The sequence below is a fragment of the Myotis myotis genome, unplaced genomic scaffold (genome assembly GCF_014108235.1).
Source record: "Myotis myotis isolate mMyoMyo1 unplaced genomic scaffold, mMyoMyo1.p scaffold_m19_p_19, whole genome shotgun sequence".
Taxonomy (NCBI): Eukaryota; Metazoa; Chordata; class Mammalia; order Chiroptera; family Vespertilionidae; genus Myotis; species Myotis myotis.
The window spans coordinates 27,296,092-27,320,183 of NW_023416323.1; the positions used below are offsets into that span (position 1 = coordinate 27,296,092).

The 24,092-nt window shown below is 44.9% G+C and overlaps 1 protein-coding gene across 1 annotated transcript in view; it reads right to left on the bottom strand.

Moving 5' to 3' along the window:
• Positions 1-24,092, bottom strand: part of PKD1L3 (polycystin 1 like 3, transient receptor potential channel interacting) — a 63,588-nt gene that overhangs the window by 22,716 nt on the left and 16,780 nt on the right. The window contains 16 exon segments of the mRNA XM_036346494.1: positions 1,388-1,487; positions 3,513-3,747; positions 3,837-4,029; positions 4,834-4,993; positions 5,683-5,882; positions 6,440-6,636; positions 9,016-9,162; positions 11,541-11,719; positions 11,988-12,089; positions 13,027-13,257; positions 16,057-16,250; positions 18,540-18,771; positions 19,108-19,236; positions 20,230-20,356; positions 20,499-20,626; positions 21,907-22,083. Coding sequence (XP_036202387.1) covers positions 1,388-1,487; positions 3,513-3,747; positions 3,837-4,029; positions 4,834-4,993; positions 5,683-5,882; positions 6,440-6,636; positions 9,016-9,162; positions 11,541-11,719; positions 11,988-12,089; positions 13,027-13,257; positions 16,057-16,250; positions 18,540-18,771; positions 19,108-19,236; positions 20,230-20,356; positions 20,499-20,626; positions 21,907-22,083 — 2,731 coding nt within the window.

Here is a 24,092-nt window from a genome sequence, read left to right on the forward strand (position 1 = left end):
CCCCTCACAAATATTATAGGGAGCAACTCTTAAAATGAAGTCTCTGTAGTATACGTACCACCCTGGTCTTGTAGACCAGAGAAGGGAAGGAACTCGAGGAAGAAGCTCAAGTTCCTATGTCAGTGCCCAAGGCTGAAATTCTACTGAAACTACTCCCTGAAACTACTCCCTATATGAGAGAAGTGGAATTAATTTTATGTATTATGCCGATACTGAAATATTTTACAAAATCACCCATTAAACTATATGCCACATATATAATACATGAGTGATACATAGTATATAATATACATAATTGTACATTATTTACCCTACACCTATAAGCATGTACATTAATGTAGATGTTGCATAAGGATGGGGGAAGGGAGGGATGGAAGAGAAAGGTGAGTGGGTGAGTAGGGGAGGGTGAATGAATTAGAATATGACATAAAACTTGGCAGCATGTATGCGCCCAGTGCTGGGGGAATCACTGAAGAATGAGAAATTAGATATCCTGGTGGGAGTCAGAGGAGGTGACATTTGATATTTGTTTTGAAGTATTAGCTAGAACTCTTCTGATGGACAAGGCTGAGGACAAGGCAGAAATAAGTCATTTTAGGCAGAGGGAGCAGCAATTCAGGAGCATGAATCAATGAAACGAGGACGGTACAGGCAGTGTGTAGTTAGCTTACTAACGTCCTTGACTTCATAAGGAATGGGGTGCTGCTCCTTAACAGTGTGTCCACTGCTCACCCAGGTCAGTGACCGCCAGCCCCTCGCGGGGGCATCACTTCCTTCCTGCAGATGGCAAACCGTCTCCTGAGGTTTGGACTTTATCGCTCCCATGCATTTCTTCATTACAGGCAGTCCTAGACAAGACATGCATTGTTCTGCACGATTAAACCCCGTGTTAATTTTCCTGCCACCATTGTGTTTGTGAGGTTCATCCATGTGATAGGAGGCTCTGGTCAGTTGCAGGGCAGACTCCCATAGGCGTGATGGCTGAATTGAGGAGTGAGAAGGGAATTCAGGATTATGCTGACATTTTGAGAGAATGGTGATGCTCTTAACTGAGATGAGACGTACAGTAAAGAAGTGGCTTTGTGGGGCAGGCAAATACTTGTTTGGGGATGTTAATTTGAAACACGTGCTGGCAGTCAGAGGCGGTGGGGAGCAGCTGGAAATAGCTGTGGGGCTTGAGTGAGGAGAGATTGAGGCGGCCTAGGATTCAGTGAGAGGGAAGCTCTGAGGGAGAGGGTGACAGTGGAGGGAGGGACTCATGATGTGTATTGTTAGACAAGACCGTCTAAGGGGACATATGTCTGAGTCAGTGAGGCGGCGAGGGCTCCGCTGTTCTGATACAATCTGCTCTTCGCCAAGTCAGAATAGTGAGAACTGCTGGAGTTACCCGAGAGTGCCAGGATCCTCTTTGTCTGCTGATCCTTCTCTTTGCTAAGGCAGGGCACCCTGTTCAGGACCAGCGACAAGAACAGCGAGAGGAAGACCACCTAGACGGCAAGTCACGGGAGAAACCAATGAGGTTACAGGATCCAACACGGTGACATCATTATGTAAACGTGAAGGGGAGCATTAATAACTTTTCAATTGAATTTGGACATATTTATGGAGAACTGAGAATCGAATAATTTCATATTACTTCTGCATAATCACGGGGACCAGGAAGTGTCCCGATAAAGCCGCTATTTGTATTTCTGCCTGTAGTCCACCATCTGCTTGGCTAGGGAAGTTAAACTACTCAGTGGTTTGTGATGTGTGTCGGGCGTTCAGTCACTGTCTTTGGAAGAACTGTGAGGTGCTAGACCGGAGAAGCCACGCTTTTAAAAATTCCAAGGATTAAATCCCAGTTTTGCTAAAGAAGTCATGGAATCTTAGTACGACCTTAAGTATTCCCCACTCCTTAAATTCCCATGGGTGGCGGGGGGAGGAAAGTGCTCAGTCCTCAGGAGAATAAAGGACGGGGTCAAAATCCTGCGCCTCTGCCCCACCTTAATTACTGGGAAGGATCTGTGCAGGTGATGCCTCCCCCTCCCGCTGGCCTGCCTGCAGGCGAGGCCATTCTGCTCTGCCTGGGCTCCCCAGGGTGGACAATGTGGGCCAGGGCCTGGCCTGAGGTCTAGGCTCTGAGGTCCTTTCTGCTACTTTTGGAGTTGAATGGATTTGAGGCAGCAATTCTGGGTGTGTCTGCTCTGCAGACTTAAAGTCGCCCCCTAGTGGACGAGACTGGGAGGAAGGGCCAACCACGGGTCCCACCAAATTCTCCACGGAAGAGCCAGCAGCAGCTCGTACTTGATGCACTCACTCAGCCGACATACCATGAGGTCGAACTGCAGTGCTGCGAACTGTTATTTAACTAAACCCTGGTAACTGAAATTAATGAGCATCAGTGCAAAGTCAGGACTGCCTGTATTCAAGCAGGTGTCACCTGAAAATCAGGTCACCCACCTACTCCGTGTACTCGGCCCCTCTTCAATGATCAGTGGGTCTCCAGGGCGGCCGTGCATTGCTGTCACCTGGGAACTGTAAACGCGTGGGGCCGGGAAGCCCAGCTCTAGAAATCACGATGTAATTGGCCTGAGTGAGGCCTGGGCATGACGAGTTTTAAAGCTCCCGGGTCTGCTGGGGGAGCTCAGGCCACCTGAGAGCGGGGGCAATCCTGCCACTGAGACCCCAGATCCCACACACCTGCTTTCTTCCACAAACACAGCGAGAGAAACAGCAAGAACACGGGGGGGGGGGGGGGTGGTGGTGCTGTAGGTAAGTATTAAAAGTAAGTAGACACAGCAACTAACTACACTTGGATCTTGATTTAAATTAAACAGAAAAATTTAAGAGACAACTGGTAAAATCTGAACACTGCATTTTTAAATAATTGTGGTAAAATACACATAAGCAACCTGCCACCTTAGCCTTCTTAAAGTGTATAGTTTAGTAGTGTTAGTACATTTATATTGTTGTGTGGATAGTAAGAAATTATTGCTAATTTATTTAGGTGTGGTAAGGGTTTATATTTTTTAAAAAGAGTCCTTATCTTTTAGAAATATTCAGGCAAATATTTACAGGTAAAATGTGAAGTCTGGAGCTATTTTCCCCTCAAACTAGAGGAAACAAGACTGGCCATAGATTGGTAACGGTTGAAGCTAGCTGAAACAACTTTAGGTACCACTACACTATTCTCTACATACTTTTGTGTGGTTTTGACATTTGCTTTACTGAAACATTTTTAAAAAGTACGTTTCCCCCTGAATAGTTTGTTCCCAATTGACATTTTTACTTCCCCCGAAACTCCCCGTCTTTCTCCGCTTATTTCTACTAGTCTATCAGTTCTTGCTAGCTTTTCTGGGACTACTCCACATACATTCCTTATAATTTCACTCTCCCCATCTCTTTTGGGGGCTGTCTTTTTTTTGCCCAGTTGTCTGACATTGGGCAGCCAGGGCGGCACCCACAGACCTGTTTCCCAAGCGCCCGCAACTGCAGCGGCTCCTCCATGCGGGCGGCCCGTCACCACGTACCTTCACTGGCTGGATGATGAAGACGTTCTGAAGCACCGATAGGATCATAGAGATGAGCCAGCTGGTGGCCTGGTCCTTGCTCAGTTCCAGGCTGTACAGGGCTGTGAAAAAGGCCGCGGCCAGGCTAGTGGCGCCCAGCAGGAGCCAGCAGATGGGAGCCAACCACCTGGAGAGACCATTCGCGGTGGACCTCCGCCCTCCTTCTGGGCTCAGGATGGGGAAACTGGTTGCCTCCCTTAAGAAGAGAAGGCGAAGTAACAACCTCATAGCCAACAGCTGGGGAGGCGGGGTCACCGGGGAACGAGGGGCAGGTGCGGCGATTACCCGGCGGGCCCTGGCTCTGCGGGGAGGATGTGTGTCTCCAGGAGCTCCTGGAGCTTCTGCAGGTGGCTGGCTGCACCCAGGAGGTCGCCAGGCTGGTCGAACTGGGTGGGACCCAAGGTGCTCAAGTGCGACCGCAGCCTCTGCAGAACCCTGAGCAGGTAGCAGCGGAGATGACGGCGGTTTTCAGCAGCCACTGAAAATAGATGCCAGGTTGACATTGTTAGTAAGTGGAGGGTTTCAGTAACTAGCACCAACTGTCGGAGGTGAGCAATTCATTAACTGATGATGAGGTTAAATTTCCCAGGGAGTGGAGATTGCACCCAACACCCACACTACTGTATAGTGTCTTCTCTGAGCACAGCGGTAACTTTCTAACAACTTGTATAATTCCACACTTTGATCTAGAGACTTCAAATCCTGACTGAGCCTGGTCGGCATGGCTCAGTGGTTGAGTGCTGACCTAGGAACCAGGCGGTCATGGTTTGATTCCCGGTCAGGGCACATGCCCGGGTTGTGGGTTTGATCTCCAGTGGGGGGCATGCAGGAGGCAGCCGATCAATGATTCTCTCTCATCATTGATTTTCTATCTCTCTCTCCCCCCTTCCTTTCTGAAATCAATAAAAATAACCTGATTGAGCTTCTCCACCAGAACGGCAGCACCTGTGACTGTACTAGGTAAGTGCCCAGGAGGCCCAACCTACATTTGAGAAGCCACAGACTGCCTAACCTCACCACCCGACAGCAGAAAAAGAATGACAAGTTTCAACAGTCTCTACAAAGCAGATGGCATATGGGATCTCACACAGGAAACACTTCTGTGGGTTTTTCCTTAACCCTTTACTTTGTACAACGTGGGATCAAAGCATCAGCTCTCTATTAAAAGCCTAAGGAAATTAAAACAAGCAGAAGGCTGTACGGTGCCTGTTGTGATGCTGACAGGTAAGAAGTGAAGGGAGCGGGAGGAGAGGAGAGGTTGGTACTAAACCTGCGGCCTTACCACTTGCCCCGCAGGGTGCTGCCTCCAGGTGAGAACGAATGAGGCTGGATAACAGCGCCACCAGCTGGCTCACGCTGTAGGAACCCCACGAGGACGGATCATGTTCTGAGAGGAGGCCCGGGTCTCTCCTGAGCAGAAACCCCACCGTTTCCTTCAGCTCCTGAATGTAGAACCAAGATGAGAAGAGTCAGGCGTGTGACGTCAGCCCAGGGATGGTAGTGACGACAGGTGGCAGCGCCGCCGTCTCTACTCAGAGGGGCATATCCTTAGTGTGAAGAACCTCAAGTTCTCACTTTGTCGCTGCTTCTTAGAAAAGAAGGCACCTCCCAGCAGCTTCAAAACTAGTTTCATGCCCCGCTGGTGTGGCTCAAAGGTTGAGCGTTGACCTGTGAACCAGGAGGTCATGGTTTGATTCCGTCAGGGCACATGCCCAGGTTGCAGGCTTGATCCTCAGTTTTGGGCGTGCAGGAGGCAGCCGACCAATGATTCTCTCTCATCACTGATGTTTCTATCTCTCCTTCTTCCTTCCTCTCTCTAAAATCAACGAAAAGATATTTTTTAAAAACTTTTTTTAAAAATAAAACTAGTTTCATGAGAGACTATAGAATGAAAGAAGGGACAGTCTGACCAAACATCAGAAGCTAAAACAAGCCCAGAGCAGCACATCCTGCACTCCCACGGAGCCTGAGAGCCAGGAGGAAAATTAGCGGCCGCTGGATCACAAGCCAGGGGGCAGGACCAGGGGAAAGCTGACAGGGTTAGTAAGACCCGAGAGCCTTTCCCCTGGTCTCTTCTAGCACATGGGGAGAGGAAGCAGGCGCTTACCTGTAGAATTCCACACAGGCTGACCTCCACGGCCTCTGAGGCCGAGAGAGGCTCAGAAGACGCATCTGAGAAGCAGGAGGCCTGCCGGGGAGCTGAGGGGGGCAGAGGCTCCTGGGGCTGACTCAGTGGGAAGAGCCGCCCTATGACGAGGTTGACTGGGAAAAGGATGACGGCAGTTTGGATGCTGACAAGCAGTTCGGACCAGGTCACGGCACACGGACCCACTGGAAGAAAAGCTTTACGTTAACCTTGCTCCTCAGCAGCCGAAACCCCCTGACAGTCACCCCTCTGCCAGGCGTGAGTCTTTGCTTAGCAGTTTCACTGCGATTATCTAAGGCAGTGGTTCTCAGCCTTGGCTGCACATTAGAAGCACCTGGGAATCTTTTTAAAATCCTGACTTCTGGGCCTCATCCTCCGGAAATTCTGTTTCTTTGCTATGGGGTGAGGCCACAACATTAGTAACAAAGAAACAGAATTTCCGGAGGATGAGGCCCAGAAGTCAGGATTTTAAAAAGATTCCCAGGTGCTTCTAATGTGCAGCCAAGGCTGAGAACCACTGGTCTAAGGAGAAGATATGGCAGTGAGGATCCTGATGGGTCCCTAAGGCTGCCTCACTTGCTTGTGGCTGGGAACAGTGAGACGTGCTAGCGTGCTCTAACGTTAGGCAGCAGAGGGAAGAAACGAAGGCACGTCAGGAGGCTGTAGGATTAGGGAGAGTAGGAGAGTGAAGCAGAGGAAAGGGTTACGCGCCGGGAGCAACACCCACAGGACTCAGCCAGACCTTGCTCGTCTCTGTGGGCGGGGGGGCCGCTCGTCCTCCAGAACATGAGGCTGGTGACCATGTTGCAGAGCAGAAGGACCATGCAGCTCGTGAGCCGCTGGGCTCTCGTGAACTGGTCCCAGGGATGGCGAGTGGCCACCGAGAGCCACAGGGAATCCTGGGTGAGCTTCTCCACGATCATGGAGGAGAACAGGTGTCTGAGAACACAAATGACAACAGGAGAGACATGAGGTTGCATTTTGAAAGTGCCCTGGACGAAGGAGTGGTTTGCCTGGCAACAAGCTGCAGAGCAACAACTCCGCCACGACTCACACCTCTGTGAAGGTGCTGTCACAAGACTGATAGCATGATTCTTTTGTTACTTTAGGATAAAAAGGTTTTGAGGGTAAAGTTAATTTGTGTGGTCTGAGATTTTAAAATTAAAAACTGTTGCTTTAGCTTTTTAAGAGTTTCTGCTTTTGCTTTTTTTTTTGTTTCACCTAAAAATTTATTTTTTAGCCTTCAAAATATATTTGCTTATTTCTTTAAAGCGTTTTGATAAATATTTTTACTTTTAAAAAGTTTGCATTAGGTTTGCACTCAAGATAGTTTGCTAAAGTCATATTCTGAGCACATTCTCTACTCCAAAGGAGGAGGAACTGTAAAGAAGATGTAAAAAGAAAGAACCAAAATATTAGCTGGGCTTCCAAACAAAATACACATCTCTGAGGGAGGAACGGAGTGAGAAACCAGGGGAAGAAGCCACGGGCTGACGGGCTCCAGGTCTGGGAGAAGGCAGGACACAGGGGGAGGCTGGCACTTGCAGGGAAACGGGACCACGTGTTTCATAGACGGGGAAAGGGAGAGTCGAGCCATCTCCACTGCCTGAAGCCAGGGCTGAGCTGGAGCTTATGAAAGGAAACTACAGAACAACATGCCACAGAGCTACACGTGGACAGCAGAGCGTGGGCGAAAGAGAGCAGCCCCAGGACCAGCAATGAGCCAAGGGACCCAGCGCTTCATGACGAGACCTGCAATGGCCCCTAGCCGCACTGATTTCACTGAGGAATAGGAGCTCCAAAATGCTGTAATAAGGCCTAGTTCTAGAGACACGAGGATTGGATTGAAACATCAGAAAAGCTATGAGGCAGAGTAAGAGTGGAAATAGAGATTGAGATTTAATAATAAAACACCGGAAATGAATATACAACTCAAAATTCCTCACCACATAAAAAAATCTAACATTTCCCGGACGGTGTAGATCAGTATTTAAGTGTTGACCCATGAACCAGGAGATCAGGGTTTAATTACCAGTCAGGACACATGCCTGGGTTGTGGGCTCAATCCCCATTAGAGGGCGTGCAGGAGGCAGCCAATCAATGATTTTCTCTCATCGTTGATGTTTCTATCTCTCTCTCTCCCTCTCCTTCCCTCTCCAAAATAAAACATCTCTCTATATAAAAGGCTAATATGCAGTGTCCACTCGGGAATTCGACCGGGAGTTCGATCGCTCACTATGACGTGCACTGACCACCACGTCAGTGCGGAATGAAGGGAGGCGCTGGCAGCCAGAGGTCCCAATTGGCCCTGATCATCGGCCAGGCCTAGGGAACCTACCCATGCATAGATTTCATGCACCGGGCCTCTAGTACACACACACACACACACACACACACACACATTAAACAAACACCATGGAGGATAGTTTGAGGGTCCAACAGAGAGTAAGAGAATGTCAGATGAACAATATTTTCAGAAGTGACATCTGAGAATATTTCAGAATTGAAGATGTGATTTTGCATATTAAAAGTACATTCTATGTTACGTGTACTTTACCATAATAAAAACATTTTTAAAAGTACCTTCTGAGTACCAAACAGGATTAAAAAAATGAATCCATAGTAAAAAGAATTATGATAAAATTTGGAACATCAAGAATAAAGGTAAAATATGAAAGAGAGAAATGGGAGTCTACTTGAAAAGAGTAACAGCCAGACTGACAAAAGACTGACACAACAAAAGCAGTGTTGGAGGCAATTCTCCATGAATACGTCACATGTAGGCATTCATAAAATATTTGCTCCTGGACTATCTTTTAAGGAATCTTGGTATAAGCAGACAGCCCTGGAAAAATAGAGACAGTGATTCTCTTTGGGGCAAATTTACTTACATTTCCAGGTTGTAAAGCTAGAGACACCCTCCTCCTCAGATTGCCCTCGAGGAAGCCACAACATTGGATTTACTAGACAAAGACTTCAAGTCATTTTAAGTATGTTCAAAGAACTAAAGGAAACTATGTCTAAAGAACTAAAGGAAAGTAAATGAGAATGATATTTTGCCAAATAAAAGAATCAATAAAGATAAATTATTTTGTAAAAAGAACTGAGTAGCAAGTCTGCAGTTGAAAAATACACTAAGTGAAATGAAAAATTCAGTAGAGAGGCTCACAACATAATTGAGTGGGCAGAGGAAAAAATCAGCAAACGTTAAGATAGGTCAATTTAAATTACACAGTCTGAAGAACAGAAAGAGTAAAGAATGATGAAAAATGAACAGAGCTTCAGAGACCTGTAAACACCATCATTTCCCAACAATACCTAAAGGAAAAGAGCTGTTTCTTTGAGACTGGTATGAAGACCCGGTCACGCTCACAATCTCCAAGGTCCTCGGCCAGCCAACAATTGCATAGGAAATGCCATTTCCTGTTACCTGCCATGTCGCTGACAATTACCTGGTTTACATACCTATAGTAAAATGAAGATAGCCATGTTAGGGAGGGGGGCACAATTCAGTTGTTGTATTAAGAAACAATTGATAAAAACAACCTAAATGTCCATTGATAAATGGGCTTAAAAATATGGTGTACACACATACACACACGCGCACGCGCACACGCACACACATACACACATATACACACACGCACATGCGCACATACATACATATACACACTCACACACATACACACACACACGCATAAAATAGAATGCAACTGCCATTTGCAACAATAGGATGGATCTTGAGGGCATTATGCTAAGTGAAACAGTCAGACAGAGAAAGACAAATACCATATGATTTCATGTATATGTGGAATCTAAAAGCAAAAACAAAAAACAAAAACAAAAAAAGCTCATAGATACGGGGAACAGACTGGTGGGTGCCGAAGGTAGGAGATTTGGGGGGAATGGGTGACAGGATCAAAAGGTACAAACTTCTAGTAATAAAACAAGTAAGTCATGGGGACATAGTGTACAACATGGCAACTATAGTTAATAATACTGTACTGCATGTTAAAAAGTTCTAAGAGAGTAGATTTTAAAGTTTCTTAGCACAAGAAAAAGAATTCTGTAACTATGTATGGGGATAGATGTTACTAGATTTATTATGGTGATCATTTTGCAAAATATACAATATTGAATCATTATATTGTATACCTAAAACTAATATGTTGTATGTCAATTATACTTAAATAAAAAATAAACCAGATAATTTAGAAAAAGAAGTAATCTTGCCCTGTCAGTGGGTTCTGTCTCATTGCAAGGCAAGAACTAAAGGAAGAAACGAGAGCTGATCCCATTTCCTCAGGGAGTTCATGTACTGAACACAGAATTCAGATTCTGTAACCTAGAAACAGTCCAGTGTGTGTGTGTGTGTGTGTGTCCTCTAAGCTTCCCGGTTCCATATGCGAGGTGCCCGGCCAGCTCTACAGGCATCCCGTCTGTCTCTATCCTACAGAACAGAGGCTCACCCCTGGCTCCAGGTGACTTCTGATCTTTCTGTCTCTGTAGTTTTCCTTTTTAAAAGAATTTCATGTATGTGAGTCACACAGTATGCATTCGCACAGTCTGGCTTCTTTCAGTCAGCATGCTTTTAGGAATTCATCCATGTTGTATGTATTAGCAGACTGTTCTTTTCGTCGGTGAGGAGTATTCCATCTAATGAATATACTGACATTTATTTATTTATTCACCTGATGGGCATTTGTGTTGTTTCCAGTTTTGGGCTACTAACAATAAAACAGCTATGAATGTACGTGTATAAGTCTTGAAGGACATATTTTTTTCATTTATCTAGGAGCGGAACGTCTGGGTCATATGGTAAGTGTATGGTTAACTGTACAAGAAACTGACAGCCTGTTCTCCAACGTGGCTGCACCATTTTACACGCCCACCAGTGCTGTTGTGAGTGTGCCCCACCCTCTCCCAAACTTGGTTTTGTTGGACTTTTTAATTTTAGTCATGCTGCTGGGTGTTTAGTTAGTGCTATCTCACTGTGGTTTTAATTTGCATTTCCTGATGACTAACGGAGTTGAGCATCTTGTCAAGTGTTTATTATTCACCTTTGTAAATGAAACTGAGATGACAGTGTACAAACTGATCTGTAGATGCCCGATCAGAATGGAAACAGTAAGCAAATCATTAGGCTCCTGCGGCCTAGAGGCTGGTGTATCTAGCCTAGAGGGCAAGACTGACTTTGGGCAGCTGCACACTCTTTTCAGAGTGGCCGGTATTCAGGAATGAGGCTCGAATACACGAGTCTTGGATCTTTGACTTCATTCCTTATTTTTTCCTAATCCCAACAAACCAATAATCTTCACCCTTAATTCATTTCATCATCTACTTCCTCCCCTTTCTTCCCCTCATTCCCACGGTGCTGCTGAAGAGAGATGCAGAACCATCTGGGCCCAGCACAGACTCATCACTGACCGTCCCTAGGCACACACCACTTCTTAATTCCACTTTTCCTCTCTCCTGAGCTCTGAGTTCTGACCCAATGCACAGTATTCAGGATATAGTTGTTTATTGAATTTACTCTTTGAATATATATATTTCATATTAGAGATACCTTTAATTTGTGGTACCTTGGGGCAATATTTCCTTGTGATTACTTGCTGTACACACCATGGCAACATTTAATGAAAATAAAAGAAAAATAAAACATCTATCATTCTTAAATTCACAAAAAATCATAATGTTAATTTCCACATTGATTCCGGGGGTTTCTTCTTTATAGACAGCTTTGAAATGTAAATCTAACTGTGACTTCCTGGCTCAAGGACTGTTGTTATTTATTGCGATGACAAGCTGAGCCCACAACAAGCCAGCATGAGGCAGGTGCTTACCAGGCAGGGCTGGCGCCCGAGTTGTCATGCCAGAGCCGGAGGCTGTGCAGCTCCCCCAGGGAGGACCGGGTGCCGAGCAGGAAGACATCCAGTCCCCCTCGTTCAAAGACTGCCTTCTGGCCGTCCCAGAGGTGATGGGGCTCACTCCGTCCCTCTGACCCATACAGGGTGACCACCACCTGAGACATGACACGGGAAGTCCTCACATGGTTAGTTGGTTCTTTGGGTTTATCCCCAAGGAGAAAGATGCAGGCAGAGACACTGGACTGAGATGAGGTCTCTGGGATCTGAGACAAGGACAGAGGGCTCTTCGGATTCACAGTGTAGAAGTAGGAGTAGCCCTCTGTGATCCGCCGTAAGTGCTACAGGACGCGGGGATAGCAGAGTGTATTGTATCTCACGTGGTAGGAGCCGGAGCCGTGAATGAGGGACATGTGTGTCATTAACCTGAGCTGTTGTAGAGGCCCTTCTTCGATATCCAGTGGAGACCTGAATAAGGTAGCGACACCGAGAGCTGGGGTCATTATCGGCCAGGACAGTGACCTTCACCTGCAGGAAAAGCAGAACCAAGAAAATGGGCTGACCCTTACTCAGGCTCGTGGAGCTGCTTCCCCCGCTAGGGAGCAGGAGGATGCACGACTGCAGAGCTGGCCATGGTCTGGAAAGCGAAGGGAGGTGTAAGCAGACCTAGGTTAAGTGATAAGGGGGGAGGGCGGAAAGGCCAGGGTTTATGCCTCTAAAAGGAAATAGTCATAGAACCAACCACGTCTTGGGCCTCTCAATCTTTCCACTTCCCTCCCACCCAGGTAGATAACATATAAAACATCCAGTTAAACTTGAATTTCAGAAAAACACTGAATAATCTGTGGGCATACTTACCCCAAAAATGCATTCACTATTTATGTGAAATTCAAATTTAACTGGGTGTTCTGTATTTTTATTTACTAAAACTGGCAATCCTATACCCATGGCAACAAAGAAATGAACATGTTGTGCATTCTACAATTTCCAAGTGTAAGAAAACACAAGAGCAAGAAAGAAATAGAACAGAAATTAAGAACAAGCAGCCATCAAAGCATTTTTTGTTTGTTTCAAAAAAAGTTTCTTACAGGTGTTTTTTTTTATATATTGCAATTATAATAAATTATAATTTGGCTTACATATAACTTTCATGTGCAATGTGTAAAGTGAGATAAACATGCATTTGGTTATAGTTAAATTCTCTACATGTTTTCTTTTGGCCTATCCCTAAATGAATCACATGAGAATTCAACCTTGGCTAAAAGGAAAAAAAAGGATATAAAGAGTTACGTTCCTAGGCCTCGAGAGAATAGATATAAAGAGAAATTTAAGAACACTCGCACCTGAATTTCTCCGCTCTCTGGAACCACGGGACCTGCCTCTTTGGATGAAGGTATTTTTTCCCCACCTTGTTCAACATACTCAAGCCGCTGTGGCAAAACTTTTGGAATCAAAGTCTCCTCACCTTCTGCATATCTGCCTGATCCTTTCTCCAAGCCCACACAAACAGGAGCAGGTAGAACCCCAAAAGGCTGGCCAGCAAGGACACCCCAACAGGGTTGTTGGTCACGCGCAGGAATAGCTTGATCGTATCTTCAACATTCACTGTCCGGGGCACTATGAAGAAGTCGCTGCCAAAGTAGGTCAGGTGGTTACAGAGGCACTGGGTCCTCACCACTGTGCTCTGTGGCCCGACCTGGAATAGAATCGAGACACTGACGCTAACGAAGGGCCAGCCCTGAACCATCAACACAGGCAGTTCAGAGCGGGAACAGAATGTCTGGGTCGCTCGTTCACTGCTGCTGGCGGTGTAAACGCGTATCACCAATGTGCACAGTGCGCTGGCAACATCTGGTGAGGCTGAAGAAGCACAAACCCTCTGAGTCCGGCAATTCCAGGGCTGACTGTGTAGCCCAGGGCACTTCACACACGTGCACAAGGGGACATGGAAAAGAATGCCCTGCCAGCACTGCTTCGAACTATAAAACACCGTAACGGCAGGACAGACAAACAGGTAAAGACATGAGTAGAGGCAGCCGGATGGAATACTATACAACAGTGAAAAGGAATATAAATATGGATAAATGCTGAGTGGAAAACCAAGTTACAGAAGGGCATGTACAGTTTGGTGCCATCTGCACAAAGACCAAAACAACACTTATGTCTCTGCTCCTGCCGGTGTCCTCACTGGGATGTACGCTCATGCGGACACTGTCCGTCCATCACTGCACCTCTGGCTCTGGGCCTTGGCCTGGCTGGGATGCTCAATAGCAGGTGCTCAATAAACACTCAGCGGAAGCATGAACACACCAAATTCAGCTGGTGGTCACCCTTTGTGGGGAGGAAGGGAATGGAATTGGTGAAGGATATACAGAGCACTTGATTATGCCTGAGTGTCTTATTCTTCCTACACATCTAAATAGAGCAGAGGTTCTCAAACTTTTTAAACAGGGGGCCAGTTCACTGTCCCTCGGACCGCTGGAAGGCCGGACTATAGTTTAAAAAAATAACTATGAACAAATTCCTATGCATACTGCACATATCTTATTTTGAAGTAAAAAAACAAAACGGGAACAAATACAATATTTGTATTTGCATGTGGCCCGCGGGCCGTAGTCTGAGGACCTCTGAACTAGAGTAAAGTGCTAATTCTGTAATAAAGCTGAGTGGTGTTTCATGGTTTTATTATTTTATTCCTTATAACTTTTCATATGTTATAACATTTCCTCATAGATTTTTTTTTTAAATGTCACCAGGACCCTGGCCAAGTGGCTCAGTTGCTTGGAGCGTTGTCCCTGTAGACCAAAAGGTGGTGGATTTGGTTCCCAGTCAGGGCACATATCTAGGTTGCAGGTTCGATCTCGTTGGTAGGCAATCGATCGATGTTTCTCTCTCACATCAATGTTTTTCTCTCTCTCTCTCTCTCCCCTCCTTTCTCTCTCAAATCAATAAAAATATATCTTCGGGTGAGGATTTAGAAAAAAGTTAGTAGGCGAGTAAATGGAAGGTACCCATTCCATGTGTGATCTTGCAGATGAAAAGTCTACAATAGTGTCATTATGACTGGTTTCTCTGCATGGCACAAGGTTAAGTTTTAGTCGCCCCACCAATATTCTGCCCTTGGGCAAACTCTCATCCGTTCTCTGCAGCTCTGTTCCCTTCACAGAGCCTAACACTAGGGAGGCTTCCAGGAGGCGAGACACATCCTGATGTCTGTTGCGTCAGGGGTCACTGCCCTGCCAGGGGAGAGAGCCTGTTGCTGGCGTGTGGCTTCCCTGACCAGCAGCACTGCCTCCCCTGGGAGCCCTTAGAGAGGCAGGATTGCAGGATCGCAGGCCCGCCCAGGTTTACGGCAACAGAATCTCACAGACAAGCTTCCGGTTTGAGGATGTGCTTGGGAAGCAGCACCCGATCCTCCAGAAACTGCTGCTTGAGGCCACGAGTGATGTGGGTGCCGTCCAGGGAACCCCTTTCCTTCTAGTCCCAATCCGGGTGACACCTTCTCAGATGGCTCATAGCAGCCTCACGGTTTCCGGAACCTTGCAGCACACTCTGTGCAAGTGGACCAGGATCTGCAGCAGACAGGATCTCACAGAACCACTGGTGTGAAAATGTAGTGTCACTGTGCATTGGGCAGACACCTGGGAGTCTGCATTATTACAAAGGTGACAATCTGTCCCTGGCCTGGAGGGTACAAGAATGGGCGAGCTTCTTTTTTAAAAATATATATATTTTATTGATTTTTTTACAGAGAGGAAGGGAGAGGGATAGAGAGTTAGAAACATCCATGGGAGAGAGACATTGATCAGCTGCCTCCTGCACACCTCCTACTGGGGATGTGCCCACAGCCGAGGTACATGCCCTTGACTGGAATCGAACCTGGGACCTTTCAGTCTGCAGGCTGACGCTCTATCTACTGAGTCAAACCAGTTAGGGCGGCGAGCTTCTTTTTAAGTACAAAAATCCTCTTTTATTTAGCAGGAAGTTCATTTCCGTTTACCCACAACATGTTTAATACTTGCAGACTTGAAGAGCTTCCACATATTGCTTTTCTTATTTTACCTGGAACTGTCACATTCACCGTGGACTAATGCTTGAGAAAGAATCACACATATGAAGCATGGCCTGCTCCAAAGAGAGACTCTTGCCCACCCACCACACACCACCGTCCTTCTTCCCAGCTGATTTATTTCCCTTCTATTTTTTTTAATCTTCACCTGAGAATGGATTTTTTTTCATGGATTTTTATATAGAGAGGAAGGGACAGAGGGAAAGGGAGGAAGGGAAGAAGAGAAGAAGCAAGGGAGGGAAGGGAGAGTAGGAGGGAGAGAGAGAAGGAATCAAACTTGCAACCCTTTGGTGTATGGGGTGATGCTCCAACCCACTGAGCCACCCGGCTCCTTCTATGATTTTGATGGGAACTGAGGTAACAGATGCACCGTGTTCAATGCCAGCTAAGGTAGAAGAGAGGCGGGGAAGCGGCACAGCTTCTTACCTGACATCCGTCGCTCCTCCACGTGCTGTTGTGACTGTCCCAAAAATAGCACTGAGTGAGGGCAGTGACGATGGAGAACAGGGTGGGAGTCCGCTGAGCCTCCTCCTTGCTTTTATTCAACACGGCTGTGATGTAGTAGATGCCGATCCCATGCTGCAAACTCCCTGGAGTCAGCACCCATGTATACTCCTCATCTGAGAACAACAAAGAGTGCTTAATTGCATTGCACGTGGGAGAAAAATACTGTTAACCCTTTCTTCTGGAGGGCCTGTTGTTATTTTACTTTACAAAGTAATAAGCTTAGAGTCACAGTGATTTCTTTAAAAAATGACCAGAAGTAAAATCCAGGGCCCTGGGTAACTCCTGCTGCAGTAAAAAACCATCTTTTGATGAATGAAAATTTAGGCCTAAGGAATTAGACTGTATTAAGAGTTTTAGAAAAATGAAATCATCACACACTAAAATTAGTAGATAGAAGACCCAGGTGTATGGGGTGATGAAACCCAAGGACGAAGCGAGGACAGGAGCAGAGTGGTTCCAGGACGGAGCCTGGACCGCACGCCAGAGGCCTGATTTCAGGCCTGGTTCTGTCACAGGTGGTTGTTAAGTCACCAAATCTCTACTTTTCTTATCTTTCAAACAAGGAGTCTAAACGAAAGAATCTCCAAGATGTCTCCCAGCTCCAAACGACGGGAGATTACTGCCACGAGCAGCGAGAAGAAGGGAGTGCATGTTCTGACTTCATAGCTGGCACCCCGCAGGGAGAGCTGCTGCCCCAGGGGCTTTGTCTAAAGGGAAGGGTCACTTACAAAGTGACTGTGTCTGTTAGCGAGGCCCATGCAGGAGCCAGAAAAAGCTCCTTCAATACAGGTAGGTTGTCGTGAGGGAGACTACAACATGCTTTATTCATTCTGATTATTTTCCCCAACATCTTTTACGGCCAAAGGTAGCTCTTTATTAAGACTTTTCAGTACTACATTTAAAGTTCTTTGATCAAGTATATTCCAGGCACTATTTATATATCTCAGAAATTCTTTACTACTTATATATGTCAGAGAAATTATTAACTTTTCTAAACTACAGCATAGTCATTCTGATCTTATACCAAGACTTACTGAGATATCTCCAGGCATTATCTAAACCTAAGATTAGAAATAAAGTTGAAATATAAGTGATATATTACATATACATATTCATCTATACATATAACATTTGAGATATATTATGACCCATTGTGCTGGAACTTTACTTCTGCAGAAGTCTCAACATCTATATATATAAAAGGCTAAGTGACTATCCAACCGTCTGACCGGCTGGTACCTATGATGCACACTGACCACCAGGGGGCAGACACTCAACGCAGGAGCTGCCAAGCTGCAGTGACTTGGCAGCGGTGGTTCTCGGGTGATGCACCCCGGAACCCCGGTATCTGAATAAGATCAGTGCATTGGATCAATGTCATTTCCTCATTGCACTACAGTTAAGCAAGATATTAGCATTAGGAGAAACTGAGTGACAAGTATATAAGATCTGTGTGACAAGTATAAAAGAGGAGGGAGCCCGATTCCTCGCGGGGCCACACGATTCCACCTTCGGCCATGGGTTACGTTGTTGCTGGGGCACTGTCAGCCCCGAATCTGGTTTACTGCTGAGCTGTGGTGACTTGGCAGCGGCAATTCTCGGCTGACCTAATTTCCTTTCAATGCACATGAATCTGTGCATCGGGCCACTAGTTTTATTATGAAAATTTTCAATCATATAGAAAGTTGAGAGAATTTTACAGGAACATTCATAAAATCATAACCAGATTCTATAATTAACATTTACTAAATTTGCTTTATCACATAAATATCCTTCTATATATCACACAATCCATCTTTTAAAAAATGCATCTCATGCCCTGGCCGGTTTAGCTCAGTGGATAGAGCGTCAACACATGGAATGAAGGATTGCGGGTTCAATTCTGGTCAAAGACACATATCTTGATTGGTTGCAGGCTCTATCCCCGGCCCTGGTTGGGGCATGTGCAGGAAGCAACCAATCGATGTTTCTCTCTCACATCGATGTTTCTCTCTCTCTGTCTCTCCCCCTCTCTTCCATGCTCTCTAAATATCAATGGAAAAATATCATTGGTTGAGGATTAAAAAAATAAAATAAAATAAAATAAATGCATTTCATGGTCACATGTATCTATACACGTGATAAAAGTACAGAGGACTAAACACAAACACAGGAGTGCTTGTAAGCTAGTGGTATCTGAATAAGATCAGTGCATTGGATCAATGTCATTTCCTCATTGCACTACAGTTAAGCAAGATATTAGCATTAGGAGAAACTGAGTGACAAGTATATAAGATCTGTTTTTATTTCTTACAATTGCATGTGAATATACAGTTATCTAAAAAAAAGTTAAAAAGAAAAGAAAAACATGCATTGCAAAGTGCTGTGGTCGGTCAACTGCTGACACCTGAGAGGGATCTTACCTTTCTGCTCCACCTGAGCCTTTGGCAGGGTCATGTTCAGGTGAAAGAAAGTGTGGTTAGGCTGATACTCGAACCCCAGGTAGAGTGTCATTGAAACGGGACTTTCAGGCTCTATGCACACGATCAGGGATTTCTCCAGGGAAGTGACGTTCACTGTGATGGTAAAATAGTCCGTGCTCATGTTGACGCTGGTGGGGTGGGTTTCCATGCTTGCATTTCTCCAGAGCATGATCTAGAATGAGAGACAGTTCATCACTCTTCAAATTTAAGATGACCTATTGATTGACGCCTGTCAGTCTCCTTTATAGGGAAATGGGATGAAACTTCCTAAGTATTCCTCTTTGAATTTTAGTAGGTAACAGTGTCAGGGGTTAAGGAAGGGTAATAGGCTAAGATCTAAAACGACTTATAAGGAAAAGTTTGTACAATTTCCTAAGTAAAGGTGTTAATGAAACAATGTCACTCCCATGAATCTCCAATGACTTCCTTCACGGAGTTGCTTCCTTCTATGCTTTTCCCCAGGAATTCCTAGTCCCTTCTATTTTATTTCCTAATAATCAAGTCATACCTCAATATCCTCCATTAAGTCATGGACTCGGAGCAATTTATGATTAGAACTTAGTACCACACTTCCGACGCTTCCAACAATGTTCTTGTCATCAAAATCCTTGAAGGGATTGAAAGCTAGTCCTGTTATCTAAAGACAAGAAAACTCCAGTTTCAGCAATTACTGAAATATTTATAAATAACACCCCGGTACATAATAAGGTAATCAGATACCATAAATTAAATGTTGGGATTTTCCCCCTTGCTATATCTCAAATGAAATACCTCTCATTATAAGACTAGAGGCCCAGTGCACGAAATGCATGCACTCGGGAGTTGGGGGCCCTTAGCCTGGCCTGCGCCCTCTTATAGTCTGGGAGCTTTTGGGGGATGTCCGACAGATGACTTAGGCCCGCTTCTCAAGCCAGCTATAGGACATCCTTAGTACTGTTGCAGAGGCAGGAGAGGCTCTCGCCAGCCGTGAGCCCAGCTTCTGGGTGAGTGGTGGTCCCCCTGCAAGAGTGCACTGACCACTAGGGGTAGCTCCTGAGTTAAGCGTCTGCCCCCTGGTGGTCAGTGTGTGTCATAGTGACTGGTCGTTCTGAACTTCAGTGGATTTGCATATTAACCTTTTATTATATAGGATCATATGAGAAAGAATTAATTAGTTAAAGATGAGTCATTTACTGTGACCCTCAGAATTATTATTATTTTTACATCTTTATACCTAGAGGATTCATTTTACTAGGAAGTATTCTGTTCTTCAGGATAAGGCAACAATCCTACTTCTGTTTGTTAAGTAATTGCTGAAAAAAAAATACAATATACTGATATGACTAGGTCGGTATATTGAATCAGTGCTTATTCAGATATCCCTAGCTTTATATAATAGTGAAGAGTTGAATCAATTCACATCATAACACAGAAACTTAGTTAAATCCAGAAGCTTGTTTAATGCTCCCCATTCTATCATGGATCATTTTCAGAGGCCTTCAATCCTGCCAGTGTAAAACAGAAATTAACAGCACACAACCATCTCTTGTTTGGTCTGTTAGCTTACATTTCATGGTGCATTCTTGTCATCCAAATGCCTACAGCCACCAAATCTCACTTTTATTCTGGTCAGAATCAACTTCACACTCACTTGAACATTAACTCCTGGGTGTTTATTCAAGAGCTCCTCCAGCGCCGAAGCTGATGGGAAGGCTAACCGCATGGGTGCTGGGTATCCGAGAGTGTAAGAGCTCAGAGGCAAAGTTGATATGTTTTGGCTAATGAAAAAGAAGTGAAATGGGAATCAATCTATTCTCTAAAGGTCAAAAACCTAAAATGAAACTCTCCTTCCTTCATTCCTCCCTTCTTAAAACCCCTCCCTCTCACCTTCCCTCCCTCCCTCCTTTCCTCCTATGCTACCTGCTCAACATCAGGGTAGCAATGGAAGAGGTCAAAGTCACCGAAGACTCAGAAAATGGATGCTGCCGTAGAAATGTTTCCTGGATCTCCCCAAGGGCCATCAAGGACTTTTTCAGAATATTTTCTACCTGCATTTAGAGGGAAATATCATGTGACTTGTGTAACCTCAGGGTATTGTGTTAGTGAAATGATGATTCTGAGGGGGTTGGAAGGGGAACAGGGATCTTGACAATGATGTAATGGGAGGTGACATTCATTGGCGAGAACCCATAGGCAGTACCTGTAGTCTGGCTAAAGAGTCATCATCCCCTGTGCCACTAAGAGGGCCCCCCAAAGAAATATGTATTTCTTTTGTCCCATGATATAAGCTGCCCTAGATCTGCTTATGATAGTTTTTTTTTTATATTTAAAAAGAGCTTTACTATAATGAATTCACACATACAATTCACCCATTTTGAGTATACAATTCAAAGGTTTTTTTGTAAACTCACAGGGTTGTGCAACTAGAACCATGATCTAGTTTTAGAATATTTTTCTCTCTCGTAAAATAAACCCAGAACCCAGTAGCAGTCACTGTCCATTCTTCTGCCCCTCTCTCCTCAATCCTGAGGTGACCACTTATCTACAGTCTATAGATTTGCCTCTCCTGGACATTTCATATAAATGGAATCATAATATATGGTCTTTTGTGATTGGCTTCTTCACTTGTCATAATACTTTCAAGGTTCATCCATGTTGTAGTTTGTATCAGTACTTCATTCTTTTTTGTTACCGAATACTATTCCACTTTATGGACATACCACTTTTTCTTTGTCCATCCATCAGATCATGGACATCTGGGTTGATTCCACCTTTTTGCTATTTGGCCACTTGAATAATATTGCTATGAACATGACTGTACAAGTTTCAGGCGGATGGACATATGTAGATCTATTCCATGGAGTAGAATTACTAGGTCACATGGTAATTACATTTTTAACACTTTGGGGGAACTGTCACACTGCTTTGCAAAGAGCTGTACCATCTTACAATCTAACCGTGTATGAAGGTTCCATTTTCCCTGCCTCCTTGCCCACGCTTGTTATTAGGTGTGAAGTGGAAGCTGATTTGCATTTCCCTAATGACTAACAACGCCGAACATTGTCTCATGTGCACAGCAGACATAACTTACTGAGTGCTTGCTGTGTGCCAAGCGCGTCACTAAGGGCTTTTCACCAGATGACAGCGTTAGGCAGGCTGGGCTCGCTGGGGCAGAGAGAGGACCCAGAGCAGGATTCACAGAGCAGTGTCGTCAGTGCTGCAGGCTTTGCTGGGCTGTGAGAGTCTGGGGGGAGGCTGTGCGAGACCTGGGCCTGTCCAGACTGAACGTTTCTGAGGAGAGTTGGCCAGTGGCATGTACCGCACCCACCTGCTCAATGTCATGCTTGGATCTTGGCCCAATTGCTTCGTCAGCTTTCACTACACTGCTGAGGGAGTGAACGAGGCAGACAGTCACAGGAATTTTGAAGCCCAGAGTGCTGTTGTTCTGAAATGGGCTTTTCAGTAATTGGCCACTCCAGTAAATAAGGGAGTCGACAACATTGACCTGGGAATTTTGGAAAAGCAAATAGACATTCCTGAACGGTTTATGGCTGTTTTACATTTGTGTTCTTCTGAGAAGGAGTTCAGCGTTCTTTACACATTTCAAATACATTTTTATAAGAAGCAATGTTACACTGTGGCAGGGAAGGAAAATATACTATTCCATATCACCTACAGGGAGGATTCGTATTTCAGGTTGCGCTAAGCAAATGACACAACCCTTTCTGAGTGGAAAGAGGATCAAATATCTAATTAACACAACTAAGCTTAAAAGAGGAATGCAGAAGAGAAGAGTGCTGACTGAAGTACCGCACAGACTGTCCCTTTGTATCCAGGGCCTCAAAAGCATTCAAGACAGACTTGACATGGAGATCAAGGAGAAGTTCAAATGAAACAGAAAACACTAACTCTCCTTTCTGCAGGCTACCCTCATGGAAAACAAGTCAAATGAACCAACTGACAACTATTTACTGAACAGTCACCAAAAGTACTACTACTTTTATTTTGAAATGTTCTTTATTTTCAACGTTACACTTATTAAAAACTGCAAAATAAAATATCCTATACTATATAATAAAAGGGTAACATGCAAATTGACCAAATGGCGGAACAACTGGTCGCTATGACATGCACTGACCACCAGGGGGCAGACACTCAATGTAGGAGCTCCTACGTTGAGTGTCTGCCCCCTGGTGGTTAGTGCACTCCCACAGGGGAGGCGCTGCTCAGCCAAAAGCCGGGCAGGTGAACGCAGCTGTGGTGGCAGGAGCCTCTCCCGCCTCTGAGGCAGTGCTAAGGAGCAGTGAGCAGGCGGGTGGTAAGGAGTCAGGACTCCAGGACTGTGAGAGGGATGTCTGACTGCTGGCTTAGGTCCTAAGCTGGCAGGTGAACATTCCCTGAAGGGTCCCAGACTGCAAGAGGGGGCAGGCTGGGCTGAGGGACACCCCCAGAGTGCATGAATTTTTGTGCACTGGGCCTCTAGTATGAAAAATAAAATAACAAAAGTAAGTATCAAAAAAAAAAAAAAATGAAGTTAAGCCCTAGCTGGCTGGCTTAGTTGGTTGGGGAGTTGTCCCGTACACCAAATGGTGACGGATTCTATTTCTGGTCAGGGCACATACCTAATTTATGGGTTCGATCTCCAGTCAGGGCTTGTGAAGGAGGCAACCTATTGTTGTGTTTCTCTCACATCAATATTTCTCTCTGTCTTTTCCACTCTCTCTAAAAGTCAATGGAAAAATATCCTTGGGTGAGGATTTAAAAGTAAATAAGTAAAAAAGTAAATAAAGTTAAAAATAAGACATGAACACAAAATATTTGCAACATATATAACAAAAGGTTAATATCAATAATAAATAAGCTCTCTTACAAACAAAGAGACAAGTAGTCCAATGAAGGACTTAGTAATCAATAAAATGCTTTTTTTTTTTTTGCCTTTGAAATTGGCAAAAATGAAAGTGTGGGGGAAAGGTTGCTGAGAATGTAAAATAGTTCCTTTTAGGAGGGGAGGATAATTTTGTCATCTATTGAAAATGTAAAAGCCCATCAATTCTATTTCTAGCACTCTATCCCACAGAAATATTTGCAGAAGTCCTGAAAGATGTAGGTATAAGGATATCCATGGATGGCTATTTGCAAGGGTAAAATATCAAATAAACATTAAGAATAAGGAGTTCACTTATGTGTACTGACATGAAAAGATACCCTTAACTCAGCATTGAGTAAAACAATCAAGGGGCAGAAACATTTGTAGACTTTAACCCCATTTTTTTAAAAAAATATATTTTATTGATTTTTTACAGAGAGGAAGGGAGAGAGATAGAGAGTTAGAAACATCGATGAGAGAGAAGCATCGATTAGCTGCCTCCTGCACATCTCCTACTGGGGATGTGCCCGCAACCCAGGTACATGCCCTTGACCGGAATCGAACCTGGGACCTTTCAGTCCGCAGGCTGACGCTCTATTCACTGAGCCAAACCGGTTTCGGCTTTAACCCCATTTTTATTAAAACAA